General features: G+C 32.3%; 1 protein-coding gene across 1 annotated transcript; it reads right to left on the bottom strand.

Annotated features, from left to right (window-relative positions):
• Nucleotides 1-2,480: 2,480 nt before the first annotated feature.
• Nucleotides 2,481-12,884, bottom strand: LOC125652369 (uncharacterized). Its single transcript, XM_056164714.1, has 5 exons — nt 12,804-12,884; nt 5,224-5,336; nt 4,738-4,855; nt 4,295-4,358; nt 2,481-3,021 (listed from the first exon to the last, which is right to left on the bottom strand). The coding sequence occupies exons 2-5, from the start codon at nt 5,269-5,271 to the stop codon at nt 2,910-2,912; spliced, it is 342 nt and encodes a 113-aa protein (XP_056020689.1). The 5' UTR covers nt 5,272-5,336; nt 12,804-12,884; the 3' UTR covers nt 2,481-2,909.
• Between the last annotated feature and the right edge of the window lie 2,252 nt (nt 12,885-15,136).

Here is a 15,136-nt window from a genome sequence, read left to right as displayed (position 1 = left end):
GGCCCAGTGGTTCTGGAGAAGAAGTTGAAAATGTAAAAAGTTTACGGACGGACAGACAGCCGACGGACTATTGGCAATCAGAACTTTCAGCTCAGCTGAGCTAAAAGACGTGTAGAGTTTATTTACAGACAGATGGACAGATAATAGATGGCCAGAAAAGATCACTTATTAATAAGCTTAATATAGCTCCTGTGAGCTAAAAATGGGGAGGGGTTGGTGTACAATTTGTAGGTTTGTGAACTTTTGAAGGTATTCTATTCACTTTTGTCATTGCTCAAAGGTGAGTAAATGATATAAGTACCAGTTACGAAATTTTTAACAATTTCAAATTTCCATGTGCTCATTTGCACATGTACTGGTAATATCAGGGTAAATGCAGAAACTAACTACACTTTGGTAGTCAAAAATGTTGATGAAAAGAATTGCTAATATGTTTACAAAGAAGTCAAGGACATTAAAGGAAGGTTGTCATATTTACAATTACATACTCTGGTAGATCATGACCCAACAATGCAAGTGATGAAATCACACACAAGATGCACGAATAAAAGTGGGGACTACAATTATTGTACATTTATATTCTTTTTACACTTACTATGAAATATCCTGGATTGGCACCGAAGTCAGATATAGTACATTTTGTGTGTTCATATTACTGACTTCATGAATCAGGGATCACAACATCCTGTGTGCCCCTTATGTTCAGGAGGAAATCACCCTCACAGAACTATGAAAATTTTAAGTCAATTCATCACTCAAAGTTCAGATTTCTTCTGGCCAATGTTTTTGTACCAAAATGTTTTGAAGCTTATGTTTTAAATGTAGAAAATGGATGAATGAGAAGTTTTAATGAACAGTATATCTTTAGCTGTACCTGGTATTCAGGTAGGTGGCAATCTTCAGTGCTGATGCTATGTGGACTTGGATAAGTTGACATTAGTACATAATAATTCTATAATAAGTGAAAGCAGACCCCAGCTGGAAGTTCTAGTAATTTAATATGATAGACATGTATCCCATCCACAAGGGCTCATGCTTCATTGGATTTTTAGGAGTGTTATAAATGTAGATACAATTGGTCCAATCAATTGACAGAGAAATCATTAATTTTTGCATAAAAACCTTATTTGCTCATGAAATTTAATATTTTAAACAAGAGATGTTTGTAAAACACATATGCCCCCCATGGTGCAAAATTGAAAAGGGTTATACACACACACACCATTTAATTAAGAGTAGTATCATCAATTCAAAATATTGAGCAGAATATCTTCCTATATCAAGAGTGGATTGACCATGTGACCTAAAAATCAATAGGGGTCATCAACTCCTGAAGATGTACCAGTGTACCAAGTTTGATGTCTGTCAAGCAAAGGGTTCTCAAGATATTGAAGGGACAGTATATTCCTATGTCCAGTTTGACCCTTGACCTCAAATTCATTAGTAGTCATCTTCTCCTGATGATGTACTAGCGTACCAAGTTTGATGTCTGTCAAGCAAAGGGTTCTCAAGATATTGAACAGACAGTATATTCCTATGTCCAGTTTGACCCTTGACCTTTAATTCAATAGGGGTCATCTTTTCCTGAAGATGTACCAGTGTACCAAGTTTGAAGTCTGTCAAGCAAAGGGTTCTCAAGATATTGACCGGACAGTATATTCCTATGTCCAGTTTGACCCTTGACCATGTGATCTCAAAATCAATAGGTGTTATCTTCTCCTAATGATGTACCAGTGTACCAAGTCTGATGTCTGTCAAGCAAAGGGTTCTCAAGATATTGAGCGGACAGTATATTCTTATGTCCAGAGTAGATTGACCCTTGACCTTTTGACCTGAAAAACAATAGGGGTCCTCTTCTTTTTATAACCAACCCACATATGAAATATCATTACAATCAAGTGAATGGTTCTCAAGATATTAAGCGGACAACTCATGGTCTACCACATGGGGTTAAGACCAGCAGTTTGACCTTGACCTTTGACCACATGACCTGAAAATCCATAGGTATCATCTACTCTCTAAGGAAAGCCTCTGTTTCAATTTTGGCTATTATCAAGCAAAGGGGTCAAAAAATATGAGCAGACAACACATGGGCTTAATACCAGAGGTTTGACCTTGACCATGTGACCTGAAGGTCAATAGGGATCATCTACTCTCCAAGGGCAACCCTTGTACCAAGTTTGGTAGTTATCATGCATAGGGGTCAAAAGTTATTGAGTGGACAACACATGGTCTACCACATGGGGTAAAGACCAGCAGTTTGACCTTGACCTTTGACCATGTGACCTGAAAATCATTAAGGATCATCTACTCTCCAGGGGCAACCCCTGTACCAAGTTTGGCTGTTATCAAACAAAGGGGTCGAAAGATATTGAGCGGACAACACATGGTCTACAGACAGACCGACTGACCGACAGTTGCAAAACAATATGCCCCCTCTTTTTCAAAGGGGGGCATAAAAATAACAATAATCTAAAGCATTAAAAAGAAGCACACTTTTATACTCCAATTGATACATGGTTGAAATTTTGAAATGCAAAACTGTATTTTGAATTCACACTAATTATGCAAATTCGTAAAAAAAAAAAAAAAATTCATTCACAATTTCTTATATCTATATTCACACATTCATTCTCACAAAACAATCGTTTGTATTATGATCAAGATTTCGTTTTCTTTGTATTCATCAAGGTACACCAAGTCTGTATAATCTGAATGATTTTCAATACAGTTTACATGCACAATGAAATCACAGATCACCATTACATGATTACTCCACCTATTTTCACTTTTCTTCTTTAATAGCATGTTTAATGTACGCTTCATCCACCAATGCACCTTTGCTATCAAGTTGTTCTTTTCCAAATTTTCTTTTTTAATGATGCATCTGATCAAAGCCATATTGTTTCTCAATCGGAATCATCCAGTTGAACACTGCCGTCGGTAAATAACACTTCATTATTTTTTATAGCTTCAGCTGTCCTTAAATATCTGTTATAATCATTGTAAGCAAAGTACATCCTGTAAAAAAAGAAAAACAATTACAGACAATTGGATACTGCATACTGCAAATCATTGTCATCGAAACCCATGGGTTTCTCTTCATTACACTGCATTCAATGAGTGCAGTGTAATGGAGAGAAAACCCACGGATTCTGACAATAACTGCAATTCCTTCATTTAAATAATGTTGTTTTACTAGTCTGAAAATCTGTCACATATCAGATTGGCATGCAAAATTCTACAGCAACTCAGAATCAGATTGATAACCTGAAAATGTTCTATACCTCCTTATATTCTTGTCATATACATGTATATAGTTACCTTTTTAACTTCATCAAAGACTTATTGTAATATGGTGATTACAATTCATGCATTCTTAAATTTGTTGACAAGTTCATAAAATTTTTGAAACATTTATAAATGACTGCTTAAATCTAAAGAAAGAAAATATATCACATGTATGCAAAAATTACTGCATGCAATATACATTCAACTAAATTTAAAAAATGCAAAAAAGTAACCCGCATGTGACAAATAAAATATGATAATATAAAATAAGCTCTCAGACCTAATATCAGATGAAAATCCCCGCCTCAAAATTGCTATATACTGAATATATTCAATATTTGGCTTTAAAACAAAGACTGATTATCTCTTTGGGGCAAAAGAATGTGGCTATATCATATAATATACCAGTATTTAAATTGAGGTTTGGGTGATGGGTAGATACAGGAATCCTAACCAACCTGAGGGTATATCCGATCTGTCTGTCCCACTTTGTTCAAAATGTTTGCTTGGGTCATTAGTTTGTAATGGTAAGAACATTAGAAGCTTTCACTTGGAAGAGACTGGAGACTAAACAGTGTATTATGAGTTTATGACCAATAAGCATAGTTATTTCTTCAAGGTCATTAGTGAATTTTTACCATAATTTTTTGTCTAGAGGATTGTTTCTGACTTGGTAGTGTGACATGACCTTGAACAAAGGTCCTTTTGCCAAGGTCAATGGTAAAAAAAGCAAGAGACATTTTTATTCAACCCTGGTTTTAATACATGTACTATTTCACTAAATATGTTTAATCAGTAAGGGTACCATCTGATAATTCTTTGGTGATAATATTCATTTTATAACAAATCAGAATCTAAAAAGCTCATACATGGATTTTCAACATAAAATACCTGTTGATGTCTAGTTTCTGTAACCTTGGTATGATAATATCAAGTAAACAGTATTAAAGAAAATTAATCTTTTAACAAGAAAAATGTGCATCAAATTATAAAGAAAACTCACGTGGTTCCAACATAAGTACTCAAAGATGTGAACATCCCAACAATTACGCCTCTACGCAAATTACCTAAAATATATCAAGTTCTCTTTACAAATACAAATATTTATTGGCACAAACACAATTACAATAATTGGCAAAGGCCCATTGAACATCAATACATAATGTTTACATAATTTTTATGTAGTCGAAAGTAATTGACTTCTGTATTCAAAACAGTCTCTAATAAATTTCACAGTAATTTTTAACACTTTATGTATATCACTCTTAAAATATATTTGTAACATGTATCTTTCATTGTCAAGAGTAATATTTTTCTGTGTTTAACATGTGGCTACTGTAGTAAATAAAGCAGTAAATATTTGATATATTGTATGATGACAAGATTTTGATGAATAAGAATAACCGTTCTCATGTAAGTAATGTATTCGCTTCATTATTTACTTACTTGTTAAGAGAAAAAATCCCATTGATGTTGATAACAATGCTATTGTGGAATTCCTTAGGGACATCTTTAAATATGGAATTGTATTTGCATCGTATCCAAACAAGACTATTCGCTTTCTCTGAAAGCATAGAAATCTGAATGATCAGCTTTTATAATGTTCGATAAATTTACATAGAATACATATCCATTTAAACAGAAATAACTGAAGAAAGATGAGAATGAATAACTGATCTAGTGTAACTAGCTAGAATTTTCTCTGACAGAGACCTATACCAAGAACCTAAGCTGTAGATTTTTAACGTTACAAGAAATAATTATAGATATAAAAGAAAAATATGTAGTAATGATACCAAATAGCTGTCATCATAATTGCAAAAAAGAAAACAACAGGTTACATCGCATGGACATGTGCATGTTTAACAGTGGCTCAAACAGCGTGCACGTCATTCCCATCGAAAGACTGAAAGTATTTTGTAACAGACGTACCTTTGACTTCTCTTCCCCTTCGTGAATCACCGATGCAATGTCTGACATTTTTACGGTTTATGACTATTGGTTGGTTAATTGTTACAATAGACTTCAAGGATAACCGTCATGACGGGTTACTGGAATCTGTGCAATACCCCCAAAAAAGTGCTATACCCAGAAAAAAGTACACTATACCCAATACTGCGATAATATACACAGGATATCCTCTTAGATGGGTTGAGAAATGGTTATCTGGAAAAAATGGTACACTGAATTGGTACCGTTACCGTTATACAGCCAATTCATAGAAAAATCCAATACATCCGGCGCCATTTGCCGGCGCCATTGCTTGTGACGTATTATAAGGTATACCACGCCCGATCAAATTAAAGACGATGATGTAGTTTAAATGATGGTGGGTTTTTCTAAGTTTATAAATTCAAATATATGTATATTTTTTTTATTTTTTAATATAAGTTGATGCCCCATCACCTGTCATTTTGTCACCAAAATGAATTCAATGGATTTTTTTTTTTTTTTTAATTAAATATCATGAATTTAACACCAGTATTTAATTATTTCAAACACTTTTTAATCTCAAAGGCAGGCATGAGTATGTAATTTAAGTGATTAAATAATTTTCTTGCAAGACAAATACACACAAATACACACACATACACACTAATATAAATAAGGAAGTTAGCCATAAGGAAAACATGAATTTGAAATTTATTTAAACATTCATAGTTTCCATATGTTCCCAGCCCTAGCCACGTGGAGGCCTCCTTTCTGTAGAGCCATAATTTCTTTTTTTTGAAATGAAAAATTTAAAGCCAAAGGACCAAAATCATGAAGAACACAACATACAAAAATTTAAAACACATAAAACATCTGTAAATTTACATTTATAATTTATTTTTTGCTTATGTTAAATAAAAAATATTGAAACCAAAGGAAACCAAACTATCAAAAATATAAGAGACAAAAATTTAAAACATCTTTAGTTTTACATTTACAAACAAGAATTTCATTGGCATGTCATTTTCTGCTCATGTTAGATAAAAATATCAAAACCAAAGGACCAAAACTATAAATACGAGAGACAAAAATTAAAAATACACGAAACATCTTTAGTTTGTTTTTTAAATGAAGCAATGAAATATTTTAGGACCTTGACCATAAAAAGAACAGATCAATAGATGAAAAGAGATAGGAATATAAACACTTAATACTATAAAAAATATTTCAATATTACATAATTATAATTTTTTTTAAAAATAAAACAATCCGTTTCATATAAAAATCATTAAGATTATATATTTCATTACGATATCCTTGTTTGGGAAAAAGAGGATGCCAACAAAAACCATTACAACAAAACAAAAAAATAAATATTTAGAGAATTTTAAAAGACCATATGAGATTCATAATTGAAAAAAAAAAAAAACATTTGTAACATTATATTAGCATAAAAAAAGTTATGCAGCTAAAGGCCAGAACATATGAACATTAAAATTAACAAAATGCAAATGGAATGGGTGAGTAATAAGCCTGAAAGTAACCCTACTCAAAGTTCTAACCTACACAAGATCAAGCTGTATTCAGTGGACACACCCGTCTGGCGGGGTAGGAATAAGCCTGAAAGTAACCCTGCTCTAAGTTCTCAAAATTTACTACATTATAATTTTAAAAAAATGAATATGTAGGTTAGAACTTAGAGTAGGGTTACTTTCAGGCTTATTCCTCCCCCGCCAGACGGGTGTGTCCAGTGAATACAGCTTGATATTATGTAGGTTAGAACTTAGAGTAGGGTTACTTTCAGGCTTATTCCTCCCCCGACAGACGGGTGTGTCCAGTGAATACAACTTGATCTTGTGTAGGTTAGGAAGAAATTCAGTTGTTTCATTAAATGTTTGTAATTCTATGATAATGTTATTGTACAAAAATAGTATTTACATTTTTTTATCTAGTGCATTTTTATGGCTTTGGTCCTTTGACTTTAATACTTTCTTTTTTACAAACAGAAAAATTGTATTATGTTAATGAAATACCATAGATTTTTTGTGTAATTTACATTGTTGTCCACTACATTCTTTATGGTTTTGGTTATTACGCTTCACTAATTTTATTTCACACAGTAGAAAAACAAATTATCAACAACTGAAATTGGTTAATGTTAGTATCACAAAATTTATTTATTTTTGATATAATTTTTTTGTATGTTCTACTCTTCATGGTTTTGGTCCTTTGGCTATAAATTTTTCATTTCAAAAACAGAAATTATGGCTCTACAGAAAGGAGGCCTTCACGTGGCTAGAGCTGGAAACATATGGAAACTATGAATGATTCAAAAATTCATATTTTTCTTATGGCTAATGTCCTGATTTGTATAAATATGATGGTGGTTACAAAGTGGTAAATTGTTTGCTTATTAAAAAACCATTTTATTATAGAGCAATGCATTGAAATCACTGACTTATTTATGTATCATTATTTCTTTTTTTTCCCTCATTAATATACATTTGACTATATTCCATATAGCACAAAGAAATTTATATTTCTCATCAAATCATACATATTTCATGTATACAAATAGCAAAATACCAAATGCCTGAGGTGTCATTGGAGGTTTATATAGGGTTTCAATAAACAGGGTCTTCTGTCAGTAGTTGTGTATACACAAAGGGGTGTTAAACAGGCTACAGTAACAGGATATGGGGGTCATGTGTTGGTAGCTGTGTATACACAATAGGGTGTCTTCAAAGAGTCAAGTTGTATCATTTACTTTCAATAATTAATGACCTTTATTGAGATTAAAAATATGATAAATGAAATCAATCACTTCTCAGCATTAAATTTAACTATATAATTCAATGAAAACAACTGTGATATCACAAAGCTGGCTTGTTTCTTGTTGTCTGGTGTCTGAACAACAGCTTTAGTGAGCATTTTTGTGACTTTTAGTCCAGTGAGGTTTTGTCCCGTGACTTTTTATCCTATCTAATCAAAAGTCACCATTGTGACTTTTTATCCTATCTGTCCTATCTAATCAAAAATCATCATTGTGACTTTGTCCTGTGACTTTTTGTCCTACGGATTTTGTGACTTTCTGTCCGTAATCTAAATAACATTATACAGATTTTTAGCGGAATTTTATACTTTGATGCATATATTTTTTCTTTGAGCAGTCACTTACAATTCGCATCTTACAGTTCAACCATCTCATGCTTAAAGAAAAAAAGGTTTTAATGACTGATCCATACACAAATAAAGGGATCAGCATTATGGCCTTCATGAAATGGCATGAAATTCTCATCGTTGGATAAAGCAGAATTATATATATATATATATACATATATATATATATATATATATATATATATATATATATATATATATATATACATGTATATATATATATATAATACATAGTGTTTAGCTAAAACTCAGAATTCTTTTTATGCTGATATATATATATATAGATAGATAGATAGATAGATAGATAGATAGATAGATAGATAGATAGATAGATAGATAGATAAATTCTCAGTTAATGTACACAAATCTTTATTCTGAAAAAACAATTAAAGAATTCCAAAACTGTCCTTCTATACTTATTCATATTGCTAAATGTTTGCAGAAAAGACAAGACAAATATAATTATATGCATGTAATTATAATGCGTTTCATTTTTTACACAATGTCAAACATAAGCACCCTCAATACCAAGTAATTAACACAATGTACGCTTCGCTGAGATCATGTATTCATTTTTGAAAGGTGATATTGCATTAGTGTCTCTATCAATACGTATAATGTCTGATACGAAATTATGCTGCCAGAATATTGAAAACATCAATGGAAACCGTGTTAAGATATTGTTGTCAAACATTATAAACTCAGACATAAAGGAAATCATACACATTCTAGAAACCTTAAGTGTCTGCACTCATGGGGTTCCAAAACAGATAACGCACACATAACGTACATTTCACGTTTGCAAAACTCATTTTCCATACTTAATTTTGGTATATATGTGTGTGTGTGTATGTGTCGACTTTCCGCTCTGTTGAGTGACATTTTCTGCAAATATGAATAGAGATGAAATTGTCTATATGGGGCTATCATAATCATCAAGTATAACTAGTATTGCCTTAACAATAAATATCCGTTGACCAGGGGGTATCATCGTTTTTCAAAGGAAAGGGGGTCGGAATCACAAATTGAAAGTTTATTGGCTTCTCAAAACATCTTGACAAGCAGAAAAAATGGTGGATAATTTTTTATATAAATGCTCTATCGTCTTTATTCACAATTCTCAAGCTATAAATCGTATTTGTAAAGGATTTGATAGGACCACATTGAAACATCATATCTAATAGGAAAACCATCATTTACAACTGATATTTCATACAACATTTCACGTTCCTTCAATCTAGCATTGCTAACAGACGTACGTGTATGTTACAAACAATATATATTAATGTTTGGAATATTTGACACTATCATTCTCTGACAGTGGAAATAATGTATCATGATTGACGGAATGTAAAGTTCGATCTTCAATACAATTGAGTAGTTTATGATATAAGAAATGTACGTTACAATATATAAGGTGCATCCCCCCATAATGTCGTAATTATATGTAGTCAGAATCATCATCTACAATTTCAGAAATGGGAACAATATCGTCTAAAAATTGACATATCCATGTTAAATTTGTTTACATCACCAGATTTCAAAATCAGTGATCTCGTCAAACTTGTATCCAATTACTAATTTCTGCATTGTTTCTGATTTCATTAGAATCTTAAACATAAATTACTTCAAAACCACGCGGTCATATACTTTGTGCAAAGTTAGACAAATTTTTAACACAATGTCGTATGATTTGGTAACGTATGCTAGTCAGTAACGCAGGTTTCGAACAATGCATTGTTGCTTAAACAAAGGTTAAGGACATTTCATAATTTTTTATATTCGATTACAAATACGCAAGATGAATGAAACGTACAGTATTTCATGTTTCATGTATTATACTATTTTCACCAGGCATATATTGCATTGAAAAACTCGTTTTTTCAAAACATGAAATACTGTACGTTTCATTCTTATTCATACGCTAAGAGAACACAATATTAAAATTTGGATAAATCAAAGGCTATATTCTCTTTTAAAAAATGAAACCTATGGATCGGCGACATGACTTTATAAGATACACATTTACAGAGCTCCAGTTAATTTTTTTTATCACAAAGAGTATTTACCCCCTGATTTTCTAATCAATGAGTATTTTGCTTTTCAGAAGAATTCAAAAGTGTATTTTTTTAATTTACTGATTATCGTTGTTCTTTTGCACAGCACAGAAGATGTCACCAGATAAACGATACTTCTTCCGTTAAACTTGAACTTAAAGTTTATACTAAAAGGCCGCTCCAGCTATTTACGGAGAAAATCCTTTGTAGTTCTTTAATTTAAAACTATTCATTGTCATTTGAAATTTGATATTTATCATTGATGCATTAAATTTGAATATGTCAGACATTCAAGTCACATGATTATGATCTAATTTTGTATATCATTCGTCCACGATCGATAATACAAGGGTTTTTTTCTCTGTGCTTTCGACCGCACAATAACTCTTTAAGAAAGAAAGTATAACAATTAGGAATATATAATAGTGTTTTGAGTTAACTCTTCCAATTTTTCAAAATTGTGATTGTCATCCAAATGTATTTCATAGCGCTAAATATCATGTATGATCAATCCCTGGGCTAACCTCACTTCATATGAATAGATAATTCATATTTATATCATACTACATGTATCACAAATACGCGGACTAATAAGCATTACTTTGGGAGTGTAAAGCGTATTTACATTCCCTAATGAGTAATTATACGCATGATTTTCAACTTAAATGCGTATTTGGTAAGATTTAATGAGTATTTACGCTGATACGCACCTTATCTGAGCTCTGCGATTTACCAATTTGAAAAACACACAATAGAACTTATCATTTTTCAACTCATTCATGCTATCGAACTTCATCAAAAAATCTGTTGTTATGCGTACCTTTTATATATCACTGATAATGAAATATAAAATACCTGCTCTGGCTTGTAACGTACGTTTCATTTCTGTACATAACGGTATTCCTTACTACAGTAGTTGGCCATAAGTAAGTTCACAAAGAGAATTTTCTCTATATATTTAATGCAAATCTATCTTTTTTTCAAAATCTTCTCTTACACCCCCCCCCCCCCAAATTACACATACTTATATAAATAGTATATACTCTCAAATTAAGATTCGTGTTAAAATCGTCATATCTTTACAATATATTATCATATATTTATTCTTAAATTATTATATGCTACTGTGAATACTTCTGAGATCAGTGCTTTTTATTTCATCAAAATTGATGAAGAAATGCGGTCAGAAAAATTGTTTAAAAGTATATGGTTTTGTATTAAATATATAGTGAACATTTTCTTTGGGAACTTACTTATGACCTAGTACTGTATACTATGTTTACATATCAATGGATAAATATATGTTAATTTCCAGTTATGGCAACCATTTCTTTTAAAAATTCTCATTGAATTTCTAAATGGAATAGGTATGTACTAATAAAACAATTAAAAAGAGAAAACAAATACTACGTTAAAGGAGGCTGCATGTGCATATTTTTTTTATACTTGCATACTGTACTTACTAAACTATAATTATACTGATTTGATTGCAGTTTTATATGTATTCAAGCAACAATATCATTTTCAGCTGTTTCTGAAACAGTTGGGTTAACTTATCTAATATATCAGGTTGTTAATTTAAATCCTGTCTACAATTAGTATTTCATGTATAAATGTAATTATAGATGTGTGCAGTGCAGAAGTGTTAACTTTGCCAGTATCAGTACCTCCGAATGATTGTTATTTATTTTCATTGTTATAATTAATTGCTTGTTTAACCTGTGGTGCATCCCCCCCCCCCCCCCTCGCTAAATAAGCAATATACATAGCTTATAGTGTAAACAATTTGTAAGGAAGAAATTTTGTCTTGCAAAAAAAGTATTTAATCACTTAAATTACATACTCATGCCTGCTTTTGAGATTAAAAAGTGTTAAGTGTTTGAAATAATTAAATACTGGTGTTAAATTCATGATATTTAATTAAAAAAAAAAATTAAAAATCCATTGAATTCATTTTGGTGACAAAATGACAGGTGATGGGGCATCATCTTACATTAAAAAATAAAAAATTATACATATACTTGAATTTATAAACTTAGAAAAACCCACCAACATTTAAACTACATCATCGTCTTTAATTTGATCGGGCGTGGTATACCTTATAATACGTCACAAGCAATGGCGCCGGCAAATGGCGCCGGATGTATTGGATTTTTCTATGAATTGGCTGTATAACGGTAACGGTACCAATTCAGTGTACCATTTTTTCCAGATAACCATTTCTCAACCCATCTAAGAGGATATCCTGTGTATATTATCGCAGTATTGGGTATAGTGTACTTTTTTCTGGGTATAGCACTTTTTTGGGGGTATTGCACAGATTCCAGGCACCGCCGTCATGACCGGTGCCCGAGTCGTTCACTGTGTCACTTTTTCATAACAAACATACCTGGTTCCCCTCCCGATGTTCCGAATAGTGGGGCAAGAACCAGGCAAGATTGAATATTCGGCAAACTCCGGCAAATTTCGGTATCCAACATCATATGAAAATGAAATGATACTTACTTTTATGGCACACCAATTTTATATCTAGATCTATGTGGAGCGCCAAAACATAAACTCAAATAATTGAAGATATCTTTAATTACTATATCACCAATTCATATGTTGCGCTCATCAATTATTGAATTGATATAGATCTATGGCACGCCAAATTCACAAAAATGAGCTAAACATAGTTTTACAGTTGATAAACTAGGTTTATTGACTGTAAACTATAGTTTACGGACCGCAAACTATAGTTAACGACGTTAATCTATATTTCACATCTGAAAACCATAGTTAACAGATAATCTATGTTTCACAAGCGTAAACTATAATTAACAATGAAAACAATCATTAGCGATTGCAAAACATAGTTTATCTGATAAATACGGTTTCACGATTGTAAACTACGGTTTACAAGTCTGATAAATATAGTATCACAATTTGTGAAACTAGGATTAACAATTGTGAACTATAGTTAACGAATGTAAATTATAGTTTACAAATGTGAATCTGTATTTATCAGCAAAATATATTGTTAACGTTTATTTAAAGACAGATAAACTTGGATTAGCATTTGTAAACTATAGTTTACAACCGTTAAATATAGTTTTACGGATGAAAACTATAGTTAACGAATCGTTAACTATAGTTTACAGTTCGTAAACTATAGTTTACAGTCGATAAACCTAGTTTATCAACTGTGAAACTATGTTTAGCTCATTTTTGTGAATTTGGCGTGCCATAAATATCTTCAAATATTTGAGTTTGTGTTAATTTTGCGTTCCATGCATGTGGACATTAATGGCCACCTGCAAGCTTCTCACGAGTATCACACATTTAACAAAAATAACAATTTGAAGTGTTGCCATCTTCGCTAGCCAAGGATTTACGATCTGCTACTCCTAACTTGAATTCTCTACAACCTTTGGCTGCGCTAGCACAATTTTCGTGTCAACAATTTCCTGCATATGATTGGATGCAGGCCAAGTCCCCTGCATCTAATCAGATAGCGTGTTAGTTAAAATTTTACAATCTATGGACTTAAACTCTATATGGACACAAAATTCATCTTGGCCAAATGACCTTGGTTCAGGTCAAAACTCTATGTCTCTCATAAGCAATGGCAAAATTGAAGATCTATAATCCTTCTTGATTAAATAGTTACAATCTGGAAGGAGTATTTCTAATGAAATTGACCTCTGACCAAATGACCTTTTGTCTTATCAAAAACAACCATTAAACCAAGTACGCCATTCTAAAGTCTTGTATAATGATCGCCTGGAAAAAAGTACGTACCTCATTTATGCAAGTGAACTTGGCTTTGGTTAAAAGACACTGATTAGTTCAGGGTCATGACTCACTGCCTGACCATCAGCAATAGCTGTGACGAGAACAAATATCCCATCTAGTAACCTTGACCAAAGGACCTTCAGTCAGGGCAAAGCATATATATATAAATTATCTGGTCATACGCAGCTCTAGCTCTCTTTTTAACCAAGTACATTACTTGTACTTAATATCAAGTTGCCAAGATTCTGTTATCATTCAGACAAGCGAGATGGTATGCGCCACATACTGGTAATTCTAGTATGCATGTACATTCTTCAGCTATATGAAACGAGTGGGCCATAGAGCCACATTACCCTTTGTTATTTACAGTTATAACGTTTAACTCTAAAATGGAGTTTGAGTAACTATGTTTTCAGTGGAATCAACGGCAGCGTAGTACGTATCAGTTTATTCTCTCATTTGGAAATTAAGTACTTGCCTTTGTCTCCGGCAGAACGAACTATTTTTTAACGTATGGGAATAAGTGGTATTAAACTGACAAAAGTATGCAAGAGGCCCATTGGCCATAATGCCCACTTGAGTCATCTTGGCCCATATTTAAAGATTTTCCCCTATATATATTCACTCAGTACATATTTCTATGTAAAACTTAGATGCCTTATATAGGCCCCAACCTACACCCGGAGGTTATGGTTTTAACAAGCTTGAATCTGCACTATGTCAGGAAGCTTTCGTGTAAATTTCAGTTCTTCTGACTCAGTGGTTCTCGAGAAGATTTTCAATGACTCCATCCTATTTTTGCGATTATCTTCCCTTTGAAGGGGGCATGACCCTCCATTTGAACAAACTTGAAAGCCCTTCACCCAAGTACATGTATGCTATTTGCCAAGTTTGGTTGA

This window comes from Ostrea edulis, chromosome 5 (genome assembly GCF_947568905.1).
Source record: "Ostrea edulis chromosome 5, xbOstEdul1.1, whole genome shotgun sequence".
In the NCBI taxonomy this organism is placed as follows: domain Eukaryota; kingdom Metazoa; phylum Mollusca; class Bivalvia; order Ostreida; family Ostreidae; genus Ostrea; species Ostrea edulis.
This window is presented reverse-complemented; position numbering and strand designations above follow the sequence as displayed.